Source organism: Sinohyriopsis cumingii, chromosome 7 (genome assembly GCF_028554795.1).
Source record: "Sinohyriopsis cumingii isolate HCF-2022 chromosome 7, ASM2855479v2, whole genome shotgun sequence".
NCBI lineage: Eukaryota > Metazoa > Mollusca > Bivalvia > Unionida > Unionidae > Sinohyriopsis > Sinohyriopsis cumingii.
This window is the reverse complement of record NC_142967.1, coordinates 116,957,440-116,977,517: the sequence shown is the minus strand read 5'-3', so window position 1 is coordinate 116,977,517 and position 20,078 is coordinate 116,957,440. Positions and strand designations below refer to the sequence as shown.

Below are 20,078 nucleotides of genomic sequence, written 5' to 3'. Positions count from 1 at the left end.
TGAGTGAAACTATTGTCAACATCAAAACTTGATTTTCTGCAGTAGTTCTGTTAGTGAAAATTGATGCCATGATTTTAATGCAAGTAATATTAAAACAACTTCTCATCCCTGAAGAATCTCCAAGTGCCAATTCTGAAATTATAAGTTCACTGCAAAGTGTAGAACTCACTTCTCTAATGAACCATATGTGAAACAAAGCTTTTTATTCACCATTTACTCATGCTGCTTGATTGCCTTGCCATCTTTGATCACATTTGTCAATGACTAGGTTAATGTAAGGTAGTTTATTTATATTACTTACATAAAATTATATATGTGTTCGATTGATCAACTAAAAGGACTTGACCTGACACAAAACCGTAACTGATCAGCTAATGCACAGATAGGATTTGCATACCTTTCTTTTATTCCACCCCCTTTATTTGATTTGATACAAAAGATGTAATTAACACAAAGCAGGTTTTCTTTTAAATAAAGGTAACAATACAATATGTCTGCAAGTGAGAGATTAAAACATAGCACTTAATTAGGTTCCAAACACTGCACTTAATTAGGTTCCAAACACAGCACCTAATTAGGTTCCAAACACTGCACTTAATTAGGTTCCAAACACAGCACTTAATTAGGTTCCAAACACAGCACTTAATTAGCTTCTCACTGAAACAATTGTGGATATAGCTGCAGAATAGCATCTGTTATGTGTAGCTAAAGATGGCATATTGCACAGATGATTACAATGAAACCAAATTAAAAGACAAGACTAAAACATGAATTGCACAGGACAAAACTTATTTTAATTTCTTTATTATAGTGTTGTCATTATTTACATTTTCATCTATCAAAATTTCACCATCATTTACCACGACTCGAGATTTTTCTTTGGAAATAAACTTTAACAACATGTGACTTTTTATTAAAAGTTGAGAAGTTCACGATGTTAATTAAAATTTCTGGGTACATTCCACAATTTTTTTTTACAATAAAATGAGCTATTTATCATAGCTTCATTAACTAATTTTGATTGCAATTTTATTCATGTTCAACAAATAGGGGCCAATTTTTTTATGGTATTTTCTAGTTTAAAAAATGGGATCCATGCCTAACCCCGCATTATAAGTGGGTTTGTGAGTTATCCAGGTGAAAGTTATTTAGGGAGTGGTTTATTATGGCCAATAGATTTATGTATTTAGTTCAGTTCAATTATACATGTACTCTTCAAATCCAATAAAAGAACACGTCAAAGTGAAGAAAAGGATGTGAGGAAGCTTTATATCGCCGTCATTAAGCACAAACTTAGAAAAAATGTATCTCTTACATGTCTCTGTAACAGATCATACGAATGAAAGTGAGTCATTTTGTACATGTATTTGTATCATTTTTTTTTACCTGACCTCAACTAAGAAACTGTATGGAGCTGGGGGTGATGTGGTTTAAAATACACATTTTTGATGCTGATTTTAAACAAACACATACCATATATACTTGTATATGAGCCCAACTGCAAACTGTACAGACCCAGATCTGCTGTTGCATAATGTACTGGCAGATCTGAGTCTGTACAGTTTGTTTGGCATAATCAGTGAACAAATGACACATACCCTAATCTGCAGGCACATGATGCAACGGTAGATAAGGATCTATGTTGTTTGCAGTCCGACTTGACTTAAGCAAGTATATATGGTGCTTGTCAATTTATATTTAAATGCATCCTTAATTGTAAGATCACAAAAGGTGTGAAAGATAGTGCAATGTTATATATGTGGATGTGCACAGTGTGTGCTGAGTTGTAATATGTACCACTGGTCTAGAACCCCATGCATGACCTCTAAGTGCTGTATAAACAATATGCTGGATTGTTGATTGTACTGGAGGAAATACTCCATCATCATTGGCCTACAAATGTAAAGGCTTCAAGGACTAACACTGTCTGCTATTAATACAGTATAATACTGTATATATCATGTTGCATACACCATATTCCTGGTGCAAAATATCTCCACTAGGTCTATATATATCTATATCCCTATTCCTGAGACCATCATAGCATTCTACAACAGGGAGATGACCACCACCCCAATTAGGAAACTGAACAATCATAAGTGAGAAATGATTAATTATAAGACTACAAAAGCAACGCATTGCAGTTCTTGTTGACAATTAACTGTAATAATATGTATGGTTCTACTAATGGATGATGAAAAATAACATTTTTTCTTTTAAAACTGCAGAATGGTATGAAGAGAAACTTTTGCTAGCCTGTGTCAGTCATTGTGCATATGCCTTGCACCTCACCCACAATTTTACCTCTAAACATGTTTTGGTATACATCCGTAAAATTTAATAGTTGACCACTACATGTTTCCCACCACCACCCCACCCCTATGGAAATAATTCTGTGGGTATCCCTGCTGACATGACATTAATTGTGGTGTCCTGAGTTGTCACTATACATATTGCAAACAAAAATGTTATGATATAAATTATATTGTTAAAGAATAGCAGTCATGTGATGAATCAGAATATTAAATCTGGATGGAGGCAGGTTGCAGGTTTTTACAAATGACACATGAAACCAGTTAATCATTTATTTCAAATTTCAATCACCGTCTGAGCAATAAGATTTCAATCACCTTTTAACCAATCTCATTTGTCATGATCAGACCTGAGACAACATGCTTTTTACTAGATGGACACCTGTGTAGTTGTATTGTACAATGTACATACACAAAACTGCATACGTGTTTTGTTCCAAGTCCATGAAAAGAACAGTCTGATATGGTATAGGAATACATCAAGGACAACGCACTTTCATCAGCCATACCAAACAAGTACATTTTCCCAACTTCAGAAAACATGAATGTGGTTTTATAATTTTTTTTACATATCCCCTCTTTTTTTTGTGTTCAGACTTTCTAAATATTTTTAGCTTAACTGTATGAATACAATTCAAAACAAATTGGGATCTATTAATATTTGATTTTCTACACCTAAAAATATGTACATGTCGGCATCAAAGGAGAGACATAAGTTGATCAAATCTGAGTATGTGATACAGATATATGGACTGAACAGCTTTATGAAATACCAGATCCAGTATGATTAAATGGCAGCATAATAACAAATTTAAACTATCAAATTAAATCCCTGGGGCAACAATTCAGTTTTACCTACTAGCCTGGCAAGAATGATGCTGGGAAATTCCAATGTTTATCTGACTTTTCTATTTAAAATTAGGCCACTTGCATTTAATTTCACTTGCCCCAAACGGTTTCTGGCTGCAGTGGCTAGCTGGGATAGGGACTTGGTGTCCTGGTCAGTTGAATAATTATCTTTAAAACTGTCAATGAATTTTCATAAAAAACAAAAAACTTGGATTTTGCAGGAAATGCTAACAAGTAGATATGATTTGTCAATGTCACAGGTTATCAGTTATCCAAATTAACTGCTGACTGATCACATCAGTGGCCACCTTTCATCTCCACACCCATTATGCCCAGCAATGAAACACTAAATTTTCATGTAAAAATAAATATTCATGGAATGTATTCAGACAGAATTTGACCAATTTTCATATACAAATAATCACAGATGTACTCAACAGAAATTTGAATGTTTTATTGATGTTAATAAAGATGCAAATTCTATATTTTCTTTTTCTCTACTTACAACATTCCCCAAATTGAACAAATATATGGGCAATATAAAACAAATATATGGGCAATATAAAACAATATACAAAGTGTGTGTGTGCGTGTATGTGAGATTAAGTAGCTTCAACAATCTTTCAGTCATATCACAAGTCAGCAGAGTGGCAGCTTGAATTGATGTCTAGCAATGGGGCATCATGCTGCACACATCTACAAATTTTAGTACATTAAGAAAGATCTCATGTAAATGCATATGGGATGAATTTACTGTCACAATTTATATGATATGAACAAACATATTTCCATTGGGTGAGGGGTACTTATGTTTGTGCATGCTTTTTTTATAAAAAATTTAAGGTACAGTAGCTTTAACATTTTCAGTCATATTGCAGCGATGTCTGCAGTGTGGCAGTTTATAATGATGTATAACACTGGGGCATCAAGCCGTAGACATATGGCATCATGTCCCACCCAGTAACATTATCCTGATACCAGACTGACCAGTCCCACCATTAACCGCTTAATGCAGGCGGGGTGTACCAGGCCAATATTGTGAAGCACATCACTTAGTGTTAATTTGTAGATGGTGATGAATTGCTGATATATCCTTTTATTTCAACTAATAAAAATGGGTGCATGTACCTGCAACAGCTGTCTCTGCCAAATTCTCAATGTAACAAGGCAAACATCTAATACTATTTTTAACAACTGCTGAAGATTAAAATAATTTGCATACTTAAGAATTATTTTGCATCAATTTTCCACCACTAGCATCAATATGTGTATCATTCCAGCAAAACTATTGATGCATCAATATATCGATGAATAGCTTCACCCCTATCCCAACGCTTTGCATGTGCATATTTTCTGATTTTTCCAACAGGATAAAAAATAAAGGTAAATAAAAACTTAAAAACACAGGCCAGTTTGAGTTTACCCAGGTCACCAGGATGTGCAATAATGACTAGTACTTACAAAGTGCAAATCATGCTTAGCATCACTTAAATCCTTGTTTATCCTCACAATTATTAGATGCCGATTTTGCTTTAGTCATTGTTTCAACTATATCCCATTGTATACATAGTTGTTTTTATTTATGTTGATCCATATGCTGACTAGTTACTCTTTTAAAGTGATATAAGCAAACCTACAAATTCAGGTAAAGTTTATCAAAAAGTTAACACGTTTAATTGTACAAGTCACATAACCAGCATCTATTCACATAACTGTTACATGAGAGTGATAATAATTAAGGCTCTACATATAGATCAACTAAGATCATCACTGATTTATTTAGTTCTGTGTTTTGAATAAACAAAATTATAATTATCCACACAGTGGAAAGCTGCTTGTTTCAGCATCTCCTTTATTTATAATTGGCAGATTTGTCTTTTGTTTTCTGACAGCACTCCAGGTCAGTTAATCATTAAAACCCTGAAACTGACTTGGGTTAAGAGGAAATTTTGTCTGGCGGCTATGCCAGTACTTTTCGGTGTAATTGCCTTCTGTTCAATAACATTAGCATTATTATTGTAGCTGTGTAAAATGGGGGTTTGAGGGTGCTTACATACATACTCACTTTTTATGGTATTACACTCATTTTTGAAACATTACTTCTGAACTTCATTACTGTATGTTGGAAATATTGTTTAAGTTTGTTGCAGTGGTGCCAACGATTCAAAGCCATCAGATGTACTTCATTCAAACCTTCAATCTACATGCAATGGCACCATTAAGTAAAAATGCTTACTAGCCTAAATGCCTGCATTGAACCAAACCTGTTGTTCTTGTTGTCATACTGGGATCACATTTTAATGAGTTGGGTATTTGCAATTTCAGGGCAAAATAAAAACATAATTACTGTTGCACTGACATAAAATTCTAATGCAATAGTGTATAAATGATAATTGACTAGAGCCAAATGGGAGAGGTACTGTTACAGCAACCTGTGAATGCTCAATCACTGTCATCATTTCATCAATTATACACAAACCTGAATTAGGCAAAAAGAATAAGAAAACATAAAACTAAATAAATTTATTGACTTTTCAAAGAAATTATATTAACTTATAATATGTCCATGTAATAATCATACATGCCTATCCCGAGAGAGGTATACATGTAATTTTCGCTAATACGAGTTCACCTTAATAAAGATATTCAGAACTTACCATATGCATCTTGTTATGTTGCCTCAGACTTATGGATCAGATTATGTGTGGTTCGTGTAACTTTTAACGTTTTTTCACCTATTCAGTTTGGGGGGGTGTCATCTTATATACAAGTAAGCTTATACGCGATTATACACGCTAAGAATATATTCCAAAATTGGTCAACACTGGATCGAGCTATCTGGCCTTCAGAATGGTAAGGTCAGCAAACCCAACACAAGATTATGTCATAAATACATGAGGATCCTGCTAAATGTCAAATTTGTCTGAGATCTTAAATGATATAAGGACACATTCCTAGTCTGATAAAAATCAGATCAGAAACATGGATCTATGAGTGGTAATGAGCTCTGCCTGTTAGGTGTAAGATCACCTAATTAAAATGCATGGATCCTGCCCATTATTGTTATCATCAAAGATCTGAAAGATATAAGCATTCACTCAAAATCTGATTAAAAGTGGACCAAAAATATCACCTCCAGATTAGTAACAAGGTTAGCCAATCAATGATTAAAACTGAACCAAAAATATCACCTCCAGAGTAGTAACAAGGTTAGCCAATCAATGGTTAAAATCAGACCTCTAGAGCAGTAACAAGGTTAGCCAATCAATGGTTAAAATCAGACCAAAAATATCACCTCCAGAGTAGTAACAAGGTTAGCCAATCAATGGTTAAAATTGGACCAAAAATATCACCTCTAGAGTAGTAACAAGGTTAGCCAATCAATGGTTAAAATCAGATCAAAAATATCACCTCCAGAGTAGTAACAAGGTTAGCCAATCAATGGCTAAAATCAGACCAAAAATATCACCTCCAGAGTAGTAACAAGGTTAGCCAATCAGGTACAGGATCACCTTGTTGTTCATTACTGAACTCGTCAAGAGTTTGATGATATCAACCATTATTCCAGGTCTGACTGTAATCAGACAAAACTGGCAAAGAGTGGTTGTTGATAGATGATGGATGATGCATAATGGATACTGGACCATCCTGGAGTGGACTTATCGTCAGGTGTGCTAATACAATCAGTACATTATGATATTCTGAGTACATTATACCCCAACTAATGGCTGTGATAATAACACTGTACCTGTTAATATTATATTAAAACCTGCTGCACTAGGAAGACCATGCATGTAAATCAAGTTGACCTCAGCCTAGAGCTGTAAGGAATGGTCTCAAACATTTTTTGGTCACATATCTACAAAGGCATAAATTATACATCTTTTAAGGATGTACAGAAAATTCAGTAGTGCATCTGGCAAAGATACAATATTTTTTAGTATTATTGACAGTTTTTAAATCCATGAATAAACAAGAGACCCTTGAAGGGACTGATGCTCTACTGGTCAAAAATAATTTCCAGGAATTCAAGGTAAGGCAGTTTCTTCCTTTTAACTGCTGAATGTTGAAACCATAACAATATTTTCAAATCAGCTGCTGTTGTGGACATATTGGGTGTCAGATAAGCACAATTTTCTTTGAGGAGAATTCAGACACTATTGGTCAATATTTATTGTCATAATGATCATCATTTTAAGGGAACAGTGACAACAAGACTTTCAAGACAGCTGTCATGGCAGCAATATTTTATGTATGACTGACACCATTTTCATGTTGGACCAACTAGGTATAATAAGAAGTCTACTGGTGAAAACCCCCATATTGATACAGACATCCATCTGGGAGGAGTATAGGTAGCAATACTTTCAAGCTAACTACCATGGTCATATTAGGGTTAGTCATTTTCATTTAGGGTCATGCAGACACCATAAGAACTCTTCCAATGAGAACCCAATGTCAAATGATCTCAGTCTGTGTATTTGCAGATGGATGCAATTCATACACAAGCATATAGGGAAGGGCTTGAAATTAACACTTATCCAATCCATACACAAGCATATAGGGAAGGGCTTGAAATTAACACTTATCCAATCCATACACAAGCATACAGGGAAGGGCTTGAAATTAACACGTATCCAATCCATACACAAGCATACAGGGAAGGGCTTGAAATTAACACTTATCCATTCCATACACAAGCATACAGGGAAGGGCTTGAAATTAACACTTATCCAATCCATACACAGGCATAAAGGGAAGGGCTTGAAATTAACACTTATCCAATCCATACACAAGCATATAGGGAAGGGCTTGAAATTAACACTTATCCAATCCATACACAGGCATAAAGGGAAGGGCTTGAAATTAACACTTATCCAATCCATACACAAGCATACAGGGAAGGGCTTGAAGTTAACAGTTATCCAATCCATACACAGGCATAAAGGGAAGGGCTTGAAATTAACACTTATCCAATCCATACTCAAGCATATAGGGAAGGGCTTGAAATTAACACTTATCCAATCCATACACAGGCATAAAGGGAAGGGCTTGAAATTAACACTTATCCAATCCATACACAAGCATATAGGGAAGGGCTTGAAATTAACACTTATCCATTCCATACACAAGCATATAGGGAAGGGCTTGAAGTTAACAATTATCCATTCCATACACAAGCATACAGGGACGGGCTTGAAGTTAACAATTATCCATTCCATACACAAGCATACAGGGACGGGCTTGAAATTAACAATTATCCATTCCATACACAAGCATACAGGGACGGGCTTGAAGTTAACAATTATCCATTCCATACACAAGCATACAGGGACGGGCATGAAGTTAACAATTATCCATTCCATACACAAGCATACAGGGACGGGCTTGAAATTAACACTTATCCGCTAACCTGCGGTTAGTGACTGTCAATAGATCATTGAAACCCAGCTGTCACTAATCTTCTGGAACAGTGAAAATTACAAATAGTTGCTACTGTAACAGTTAACAAGTAGCCTAATGTAAATAGTATCAAATAAACAGTGACTTTGCATTACCTATAATGGTTAATTGAACTGCTTTTTATGTTTTAATGGAGTACCTACCTACATCCCTGTTAAAAGTGCCTGATCTCCCGTTTAAACAGATATGTTATACAGAGATGTTATATATAAATGTTATACAGAGATGTTATATAGAAATGCTATACAGAGATGTTATACAGAGATGTTAATCCCTACCAGTTGTACAGTATGTAATTGATATATGCAAAAAAGTTCTCTATCTTTCCTACAAAGCGTACTACTGGATCAGATTTAATAATTTCTATTATCTGATATTTAACACAATCTATGTTGTGGTCAGATAAAATGTTTAGATACTAGGGAATCTTTATGATTATGTATATCCCTCAAGTTTTCTTTCATTCTCACCTGGGATTCCCATTTTGTCTCACCTACATATTGTTTACCATATTTAGTGCAGGTGAGTAAATAGATGACATTACATGTGGTACAATGTCCTCTTCGTTTTGATTTATATGTGAGGTTAGTAAATGTGCTTCTAAAGATTTTAGATTTATCCATTTTACTGCAGAAACTGCAATTCATGGTCCCACAGTCTAGTATTTAAGGGTCAGGGTGTGACTAGAACACCCCAGCAGATGGGAGGGAATGCTTACACATCCAAACTGTCTTACCTACTAACATCCCCCACTTGATGAAGTACAATAAATGCTTACATTGCACATGGACTGGTGTTCATCCACTCAGACACTCATCAAGTAAAAACTGGTGTCATTAAAACAACTAACCTGATGTCTGGCCCCAAGAATTGTGCACAATACTGATGATAACAAAAGGTACATGGTATTAGTTTATCAGCAACCAACTGGAAATGGTCACATTCACTAACTCATCAAATAAACCAGAATTATACCCGAGAAAATGTTTTACATTAAATCACTGTTGATAAATATTCAGTGCACTGTCCAGTGACAATTGTAAACATGTAAAAGTATTTGCAAGGTGTGCAGTTGTCACACAAATAGCAGAAATTAGATGGCATGAGAAAGCACAATCGCAAATACAATCACAAGAAGAGACTAAGAAAGTACTAGAAATGCTGGGCAAATCAATAAGAATCGTTGAAGTATGACCCACCCAGGAAAGGCTGAGATGTTATGCACTGTCAAAATTATCCCTGAAATCACATAGTGCATGCTCCCTATGCATAATGGCACAGGGATATGTGAAATCAAAACAAAAAGTTGGTTCCTCACAAGCACAACAGATTATGGCATCTTTGACCCAGAGCTGAAGAAGCTTGAATATGAACTCCAAACTATTAAGAATCCTGAAATACAATTCTTATTCTGATGCTGATGTATAATAAAAGTTAAATTAAAAATTGAACTGTTTCCTGTTTGACTTAAGCAGGATCAATGAAATTCTGGCAGGATCAACAAAATGTTTATTAAGGTATGCCTGCAGATTAGTAACAACAAATCCTAATTTTGAGCCCTGTATGATAACTTGTGTACATTAAACAATCTTCAGTCAAACTGATTTGGTGAGTCTCTGGGATACAGGCAGTGATACAGGTAATGTTATATTTGGCAATCCCTTATCAGTAGGCTAAAAAAAAAAAATTAAAAAAGGAGTGTTTTGCATGTTAAAGCAAAAGTAAAATTAGCACATTAGTAAACTTCACAACATTCAATCATTTTGTACAATTTGACTGAAAACAAACAAATTTTGGGACAACACTTACCATTTAAGATCACATTTTTACTTAATGGATCAAGTTTGCTATGTAATGTGCTTACCAACTGTCATGACAGACCATTTTTTGTCCACAAAAGAGGTGGTCTCTCAAAACAGGTTTGATTATGTATATCATCCATATGTTTTATTATTATTTTGCACAGTACTGCAACAAGCTGTGTCACTGCAGATGGACTGACATTCTTTGCTGCTAGGTATTTTCTGGTAAGAATGAATTGACAGAAGATTAAGTATTCCCTACTTTTATTAATGCACAACTCAACATGATACTGAAAACAGGTTATCTCCCCTGGCTGAATTTTGTGAAGGGTTCCATTTGCCTTGTTTATGTGCATGATCACGAAAGATGAGAGTCCATATGTGATGAAATCAGAAAATCATTTAAAGCATAGGTAACAATACAGGTAGAGTTGACTAATGATTAATAATGAGCAGTAATGAAGATTTTTCTAATATTTAGTTCAAGATTTGACTGGCAAGATCTCATGGAACATATCAGCCAGATAATATCCCTACTTGGATGTAATCAGACAAAAATTTCAAACACAACAGCATGCATATATATATATATATATATATATATATATATATATATATATATATATATATATATGTATATATAGTAACTAATATTTAAAAGAAAATATTCATGTATACCTTTGTTAATGGGCCATGCTCCATGATACATAGCAGAGAGGTTATGTCCCCTGGCTGATTCTTCATCCAAACCTACTCCTCCATCTGACTCCAAGCCATCCTGTGTCTGGGTTGCAGTGGTGATTTGCTCTCCGTCATCATAATCTGTATAACCTGCATTGTCCATGCCAATCTTTCCCTGAGGCTTCTGAAATGAAAGTAAGACCATAATGTTTTCATTTGTTTCAAAAGAACAGTTTGGAACTTATGCTGATGTGTGTATTGAACTGGTTAGTGTGGGGGTGTGTGGTTGTCTAGGGGTGGGGTTCTTCTTATAGACTTTAACGAATTATGAGAAGTTCCCCTGGTCCTTATTCAGAAGGTTAATTCTGGACACTATATTATTTATTGACTAAATATATTTATGGCTACGAGCCCCCAGTCAGCAATGCCGACAGTTAAATTAAAAGAAATACAAAGATGAAATTTAAACAATAACAATTTAATAAATGAAATTTAAAAGAATTTAAAGTAATCAATGTCTCTCTTTCACCCAATGATCCCTTTGATCATCATTTGAGTTCACAGTGTGAGGAGATTTTTCCCTTCTTGAGTGCTACTCATCTAAATCTCTTCGTTCCCTTGTCTTTCTCTCCTTTCGTGATCTCCACTTCCGCTTCCTCTTCTATAATCCTTGTTCCTTGCCGTTGTCTTGACTTCCGGTTCCTCTTCTAGTATCCGGAACCCTTGACGATATTCCTTGAGGTCACCCGAAATTCACTCGGTATCTCTCACCGTCACCCGAAATTCTCTGAAATTCTTTCGTCCCCCGAAATTCTCTGAAATTCTTTCGTCCCCCGAAAGCTTCCTGATCGAAGCTATTTCATGAATTTCCTAAATTCCGCCAATTTTTACGAATGGCTAACGGAGTGTGTGTCACTGCGACTCTTAAACACCAACTGACGAATTTCAGGCTTGTACCAGTCTTACGCCAGTTTCTCGAATCAAGTCCCACCTACAACGCATCCCGATTGGATGGCGACGGACTCTGGTCATTTGATCGAACTGTCAATCATAAAAATGTCAGTCTGTGTGTCCCCATGTACTGTCCAGCCTACCATTGTCGGCTTCCGGCTCTTTGAAGTTGTCTACGTCACGTGTTCCCATGTACAAAGATTCCCGCCAGATTTCCACTCAAGAGCTCAAACAAAGACTGGGTTACGTAAGAGGATTAGCCAACTTAGGCACTTGGAAAAACAAAGCTTACCTGGCTCCACTTACAGACTTATAAATACATGTATAATACAAGGGGTTGGGGTAAACATCACATCCCCCCACGCTTGAGAATAAAATCAGGATTTTATTCACTCAAATTAAAAAAGCAAAAGTGTTACACGATATAAGAACAAAATCAGCAAAATGAACTAAATGCTAAACTGAGTATGAACACGAAAATATAACAAATGATCTATATCATTTCGGCGCTTCTACTCATGAAATCTGCGCCTACGTTTTCAGATCCTTTCACGTATCTGATCTGCATCTGGTACTGCTGTAAAAACAGCGACCATCGCATCAATCGACCATTGGACAACTTTGCCTGCGCCAGATAGGCGAGTGGTTGGTGGTCGGTCTCCAATATGAACTTACGTCCATATAGGTATCGCTCGAACCGTGATATGCCGAACACGATTCCAAGACATTCCCTCTCCGATACTGAGTAATTCTTCTCGGCAGCAGACAACTTCCGGCTGCCGTATGCGACAGGAAAAAGCGTCTTGTCATGCTCCTGGAGCAGTACTGCTCCCAGTCCCGTGTCGCATGCATCGGTGCGCAGAACGAATTCTTTATCCAAGTCCGGTAGACGAACAACTGCGTCGGATGTAAGTCTATCCTTTAGCGTTTGGAATGCGTGCTCACACGCATCTGTCCAAACGAACTTACTCGGGGTCCGTTTCTTGGTTAGGTCAGACAACGGGCCCGCAATCGCGCTGAAATTAGCGACATACCTCCGGTAATATCCGGCCAGTCCCAGGAATGATCTCACTTCCGTTTTCGTGGTGGGGCGTGCGGCGTTTCTCAACTGCTCCACCTTCGACTTCTCTGGAGACAGCGTGCCTTGGCTCAGGGTATGTCCTAAATAGTCTAATGTCCTGAAACCAAGGTGACATTTGGAAGGGCGGGCTGTCAAGCCCTCCTGACGTAGCCGCTCCAAAACGTCAGCTAACAGAGCGAGGTGTTCACCCCATGTCTCTGTAGCTAACAAGAGGTCATCCATGAAGTTGTGGACACCCCTATCGCGCAAGGGCTCCAACAACTTCCGCATCATTCTGGTAAAGACGCTGGGCGCGTTTTGTACCCCGAACGGCATCACCAACCATTGGTATGTCCCGTCGGGAGTAGCAAAAGCAAGCTTCGGTCGGTCTTCTTTCCTTACCGGAATTTGCCAATACCCCTTGGACAAATCCAGTTTGGAAAAATATTTCGCTTTCGAGACCGAAGCGAAGATATGTTCGGGGTCAGGTAGCATTTCAACTTGAAATTCTGTCACCTGATTCAGCTTCCGGTAGTCGACGCAGAACCGATGGGTGCCGTCCTTCGTACGTGCGTTCGACTTCGGCCATTTTCATCCACTTCTCAAATAAACCTCGAACACGGTTGTGGAATTGAGAGTGGGTCTCTGTTACCTTTTTCACCGAGTCCCGGAAAAGTTTCCGGTAAGTCTCGGCGGTCAGCCGATAATGGCAGAGAAGCGCCTTCTTGAGGGCAGTGTAGTCATCAGCCTCTTCTGCAGTTAAGCCGTGGTAGACTTCCCGAGCTGCACCTTGCAAAAAGGCTGAGACATTAATGGCCCAGTGCTGTTCAGGGACCTGATGAGCGCGTGCGAGTTTCTCAAACTGGACGAGAAAATCGTCAATAGCCTCCTCCCTATCGTTGAAGCGTGACATGTTGATCTGGACTATCCGGTGGTCGATGGAAGGTCGGCCGGTTGTTCCAGAGCTTGTACTGGCGTCGTCCCGTCCGTTGGTCCTAGCTTCAACTCTGACCTTTTCCATCTCCAGAGTGTGAGCGAGTCTGGCTAGCTCCAGCTCTTTCTGGGCGTCTCGGTCCGCTGCTATCTTGGCTAACTCTTGGTCCGCTGCTATCTTGGCTAGTTCTCTCTGGGCTTCTCTTTCCGCTGCTTTTTCGGCCTTCCATTCCTTGATCCTTTCTTCTATAAAGGTTGCCAGGCGATCTCCCTCGTATCCAAGATCTTCCGACCCCATGGCGCGGTATTCCTTTATCATTTGTCGTTCGGTAGCCATTATACTAATGTAAAGTGATACCTTGTCTCAAAATTCAAACAATATACAGATATTTGTAATACCAGTTTAAATACTTACCTGTCGACAACAACTAGTTTCGTTCAGGTAAGATATTTGTTCGATATCTGCTTCACACGTACTGCTATGAATGGAAGATCTACAAAGCCTGCACATATGACAATAAAAATACAAGATGAGAAAATCACAAAATTTCAAATACAAAGAATGGAAAATATCTCACACTGTTCACTAATACTTCTACCAATAACTTTAAGTCCCAAAATAATATATATGTCTAATTCATATCCCGGACGAAGCGCCCACTGTGGGGGTGTAGTGGTTGTCTAGGGGTGGGGTTCTTCTTATAGACTTTAACGAATTATGAGAAGTTCCCCTGGTCCTTATTCAGAAGGTTAATTCTGGACACTATATTATTTATTGACTAAATATATTTATGGCTACGAGCCCCCAGTCAGCAATGCCGACAGTTAAATTAAAAGAAATACAAAGATGAAATTTAAACAATAACAATTTAATAAATGAAATTTAAAAGAATTTAAAGTAATCAATGTCTCTCTTTCACCCAATGATCCCTTTGATCATCATTTGAGTTCACAGTGTGAGGAGATTTTTCCCTTCTTGAGTGCTACTCATCTAAATCTCTTCGTTCCCTTGTCTTTCTCTCCTTTCGTGATCTCCACTTCCGCTTCCTCTTCTATAATCCTTGTTCCTTGCCGTTGTCTTGACTTCCGGTTCCTCTTCTAGTATCCGGAACCCTTGACGATATTCCTTGAGGTCACCCGAAATTCACTCGGTATCTCTCACCGTCACCCGAAATTCTCTGAAATTCTTTCGTCCCCCGAAATTCTCTGAAATTCTTTCGTCCCCCGAAAGCTTCCTGATCGAAGCTATTTCATGAATTTCCTAAATTCCGCCAATTTTTACGAATGGCTAACGGAGTGTGTGTCACTGCGACTCTTAAACACCAACTGACGAATTTCAGGCTTGTACCAGTCTTACGCCAGTTTCTCGAATCAAGTCCCACCTACAACGCATCCCGATTGGATGGCGACGGACTCTGGTCATTTGATCGAACTGTCAATCATAAAAATGTCAGTCTGTGTGTCCCCATGTACTGTCCAGCCTACCATTGTCGGCTTCCGGCTCTTTGAAGTTGTCTACGTCACGTGTTCCCATGTACAAAGATTCCCGCCAGATTTCCACTCAAGAGCTCAAACAAAGACTGGGTTACGTAAGAGGATTAGCCAACTTAGGCACTTGGAAAAACAAAGCTTACCTGGCTCCACTTACAGACTTATAAATACATGTATAATACAAGGGGTTGGGGTAAACATCACAGTTAGCAATCACTACAATATGTTTGACCAGGCCTTACATAGAGGAACTTGTGTTCAGAACCAAATATAGGATAATGGGGGCATTCTTGGGCAGTGACCCTTCCAAATGATGACATGAAATACTGGAAATCCAATTCATTCAATGTCTCACTGGTTCAAAGTGCTATGAAAAGGTTGGTTGAAATCCAATAATCTTTAGTGATCTTATGTTGTGGAAAACTGTGTTTAAAGAATGGGCAATCTGTGCCCATAACACCTGTAAAAAAGAAAGCCCTTAAAATGCTTGAAATTAGAGTCATTTAAGATCTCATCAAAAAGATGCATACCAAATATGGGTGAAATCAAATCATCCTTGGTAAATTAATGCAATGTCAGAAAGAAAGACAATTAGTGATGGAGGATAAATCCTACAAAATGATGCAATGTAATGCTGAAAATCCAACTCATTCAAGGGCTTACGAATATCAAATTACATGCCACATTTGACTGAAGTTCAACAAACTTTGGTGATGCTCTTCTTTTGAACCCAATTTCAGGTGGGTAAGACAATCTGGGGACATAATGTCAGTAAATGGTGACGTAGAAAGGTGACAATCTGGGGACATAATATCAGTAAATGGTGACGTAGAATGGTGACAATCTGGGGACATAATATCAGTAAATGGTGACGTAGAATGGTGACAATCTGGGGACATAATATCAGTAAATGGTGACATAGAATGGTGACAATCTGGGGACATAATATCAGTAAATGGTGACGTAGAATGGTGACAATCTGGGGACATAATATCAGTAAATGGTGACGTAGAATGGTGACAATCTGGGGACATAATATCAGTAAATGGTGACGTAGAATGGTGACAATCTGGGGACATAATATCAGTAAATGGTGACGTAGAAAGGTGACAATTTAAATTCGTACAAGTTTTCATCAATATGAAGATGCTTCATAATCTAAGAAGTTAAACTGCAGAAACCGATGTTAGGAAAATGGCAGTCAGGGGGTGTAACTCTTGCAAACAAGATAAAAACTCACAAAAGGCAGATCTAGGTCAATGTGACGAACGGAATCAGAATATGTTACATGGTTCACGGGTTATGCTGGTTACATGGATCTTCAGTAAAAGGGATTTAAAACAGATTGAAAAAATGAAATAACTTCATCAAAATGGATCTAACGTAGTGAAACCTTGATTGGTACATTCGAACAGATGAAATGTCATGTCTTTCTGCGAAAATTATACTTGCAATGATAGGTGAAACAGGTTTATGCATAATCATTAGAAACGAGGTAATCATATTACATGGCAGACACATGAAATAGAAGTATACCAAATTTACACACTTGGCTTGCACTGATTAGTTGTTGTTGTAGGGTTTAATGCCATTTTTCAGCACATGATAGGCAATACATGACAGCCAGTATTAATGGTGGAGGAAGAACCCTGGAGAACCCCAGGAAAGAACCACTGACCCACGAGAACCTACTGGCAAGCTTTCTCACATACCCACATTGGCTGAATCCGAGACTCGAACCCATGCAGACAGAGTTGAGATGGCAGTGATCCGTAACAGAGAGCGCTTTAGACCACTCGGCTACTCGGGGCCCCCACTGATTAGTAGTTTTGCATATGAACATTTTTAAACATTCTGAGCTTTGTAAACTCTGTATGATTCCATAGTTATCAATCATTTATGAATGTATAAACTTTGTATAATTCCATAATTATCAAGGGGCCCCGAGTGGCCGAGTGGTCTAAAGCACTCTTCGTTACGGATCACTGCCATCTCACCTCTGTCTGCGTGGGTTCGAGTCTCAGATTCGGCTAATGTGGATACGTGAGAAAGTTTGCCAGTAGCTTCTCGTGGGTCGGTGGTTCTTTCCGGGGTTTTCCCGGGTTCTTCCTCCACCATTAATACTGGCCGCCATGTATAGCCTATCGTGTGCTGAAAAATGGCGTTAAACCCTACAACAACATAATTATCAATCATTTATGAGTGTAAAAACTCTGTATGATTCCTATAGCTATCAATCGTTTATGAGTGTATAAACTTTGTATGATTCCATAATTATCAATCATTTATGAGTGTATAAACTTTGTATGATTCCATAATTATCAAACATTTATGAGTGTATAAACTTTGTATGATTCCATAATTGTCAATCATTTGTGAGTGTATAAACTTTGTATGATTCCATAGTTACAAATCATCTGGGTGTTTGTAAATATTAGGGACTTAAAAAGACTTGAACAACAAGGCAATTGTCACAATGTAACATTTTCTGAATCTCCTAGATTTTGTTAGGTGCCAATTTTTAGGAATTCTGTGCTTGTACATGGCATGAATTTGAATACCCAACAAACCTTGATCATATTTAACAAAGTACCAATTAAATCCTTTTCTTAATACTTATCAAAGTAAAAGAATTTACAGTTTACTGATTATCATGGTTTTCACACCTTTTTAAAGATAAACTTCCAGGTCATTTCCAGGGTTTTTCCAGTATGAAATTAGTTTTTTCAAGGTTTACATACAACCATTACTGAATGGAATTAAAGAACAATTTGGCTTTTAAAACAGCATTTTTAAAAACAAAGATGTTTCTATTGCGAAAATGCCGAAACATCTAAGTAAGAACATATGATAATGGACTAAACCACAAAATGTATCACTTGAAACAAGTTCATCTACTGTATATCTCTGTAAACTGGCATGTATAGTCATTTCAATCTACATAACAAAAAATTCTAACTTTACTTTGCTGACCTGCATTGTGTTGGTACAAGGAAAAAGCAAAATGAACATAAATTGGTTTTGTTTCCATTCAAGCATTTAATTCTACTAAACAAATCAGAATAATCAGTTGTAAATTAAGATAATAATCTATATACATGTTATACAAAATAAACACTGCCTATCAAAGTATGAAAAAAAACCCCAACAAATGGAAAGTATTAAAATCTTATCTTGTAAACAAAAAGTTTAAGTCTAAGTCCTGAATTAATATGTGCCAATAAAAACCCAAAACAAGATTTTCAAAGAACCTAACTCCTTAAGATGATTTGGTTAAAATCCTCGAGTTAAAAAATCATTTACAAAAGGGCTGATTTAAATTTTGACAAAAAGACCTTCAAAATTATATACTACTGTATAAACAAGGATTGAATTTTCTGTAAAATCCATGTCTGCTTGTAATGCAATAAACCACTTGCAAAACCTGCCACTCGCAAAACCTATATTGATACTCACAGGAGCTCGTATCGTTTTAAGTTATTCAATACAGGGAACAACAATCTCTCATGTTTCCTGCGACCTATTTAAGATATGAAACTAATGCTTCAAGCTACATGTTACAATGTAACAGTTTAGCACCAAAGTTCAGCTCAGTGATTCGATATTCCGGACTACAAATCTGACTTAAAATGAATGGTAGTCTGTTTCCTAATGTGGGTTTCCTCCGAATATTCCCATCATATTAATCCCATTTAGACATTTAGATTGTGATGGGGGGTCAGGGAAATTGCCTACTGAAAAATTGGAATTTGCCACCATGGTGCAGTAGCTTCATATGGTATTCACTTACCAGAGGGCCTAACAAATTTAAACGATGTTTTTGCAACCCATACCTGCATGAAATCAATAAGAAAATGATTTATTTTCTCATAATAGGCAAGTATTATAATCATTATGTCTTTCATCCACTGATAGACTAGACAAAACTACAGCATAGATGAAACCTGACCTGGTACTCGCCATTTGCATTGCTAGTCACATGACTACACAAATCTCAGACTATGACATTGGAAGTCCAAGTCATGTGATATTAACAATATACTCCCAATGTTGTACAAAAAAATCAAATATATTAAATGAAAGTCAGATATCTTTTGTAAAAACTAGAGAGAACATATAATTCTCAAAATATTTATTTTGAGAACATCGATGAGAAACCGTCGCAATAGCAGAAATCTGGACAGTCGGATTCATCAAGCAAAAGGCACATGTCAACGTGTTAGTCACGTGATACAACAAAACCTGTGTAGTTGTTCTCGGAACAAATATATAGAGAGAATTTTGTCTTCTTTTGTTTTTGTACTTTTTATTACAAACAGTGTACAACTTTCATTTAATATTTGTATTGTGTTGGGGGACAATTCTGGGTTTTTTTCCCAACTTTCATCAATATATGCAAAATTCAGGGACTTTTAATGGTTGGGAAAAAAAGTATTATTTCTCCCAACTTTTTCCTGATAGCATGGGAACCCTGGATTACAATGAATATAATGACTGCTGCCATTTACCCCGATGTGTTGGTATATTATTAATGCA

General features: G+C 37.1%; 1 protein-coding gene across 5 annotated transcripts in view; it reads right to left on the bottom strand.

Moving 5' to 3' along the window:
* The window catches only part of LOC149795994 (uncharacterized), a 202,870-nt gene that overhangs the window by 49,140 nt on the left and 133,652 nt on the right, over positions 1 to 20,078 (bottom strand). For all 5 annotated transcript variants that reach the window (XR_016422472.1, XR_016422473.1, XR_016422471.1 and 2 more), the window contains one exon: positions 11,105 to 11,291. Coding sequence is in view for 2 of the 5 variants with exons in the window: in XM_089965910.1 (XP_089822036.1) it covers positions 11,105 to 11,291 (187 nt within the window). In the remaining 3 variants the exon portion in view is untranslated. The remainder of the gene's footprint in view (positions 1 to 11,104; positions 11,292 to 20,078) is intronic.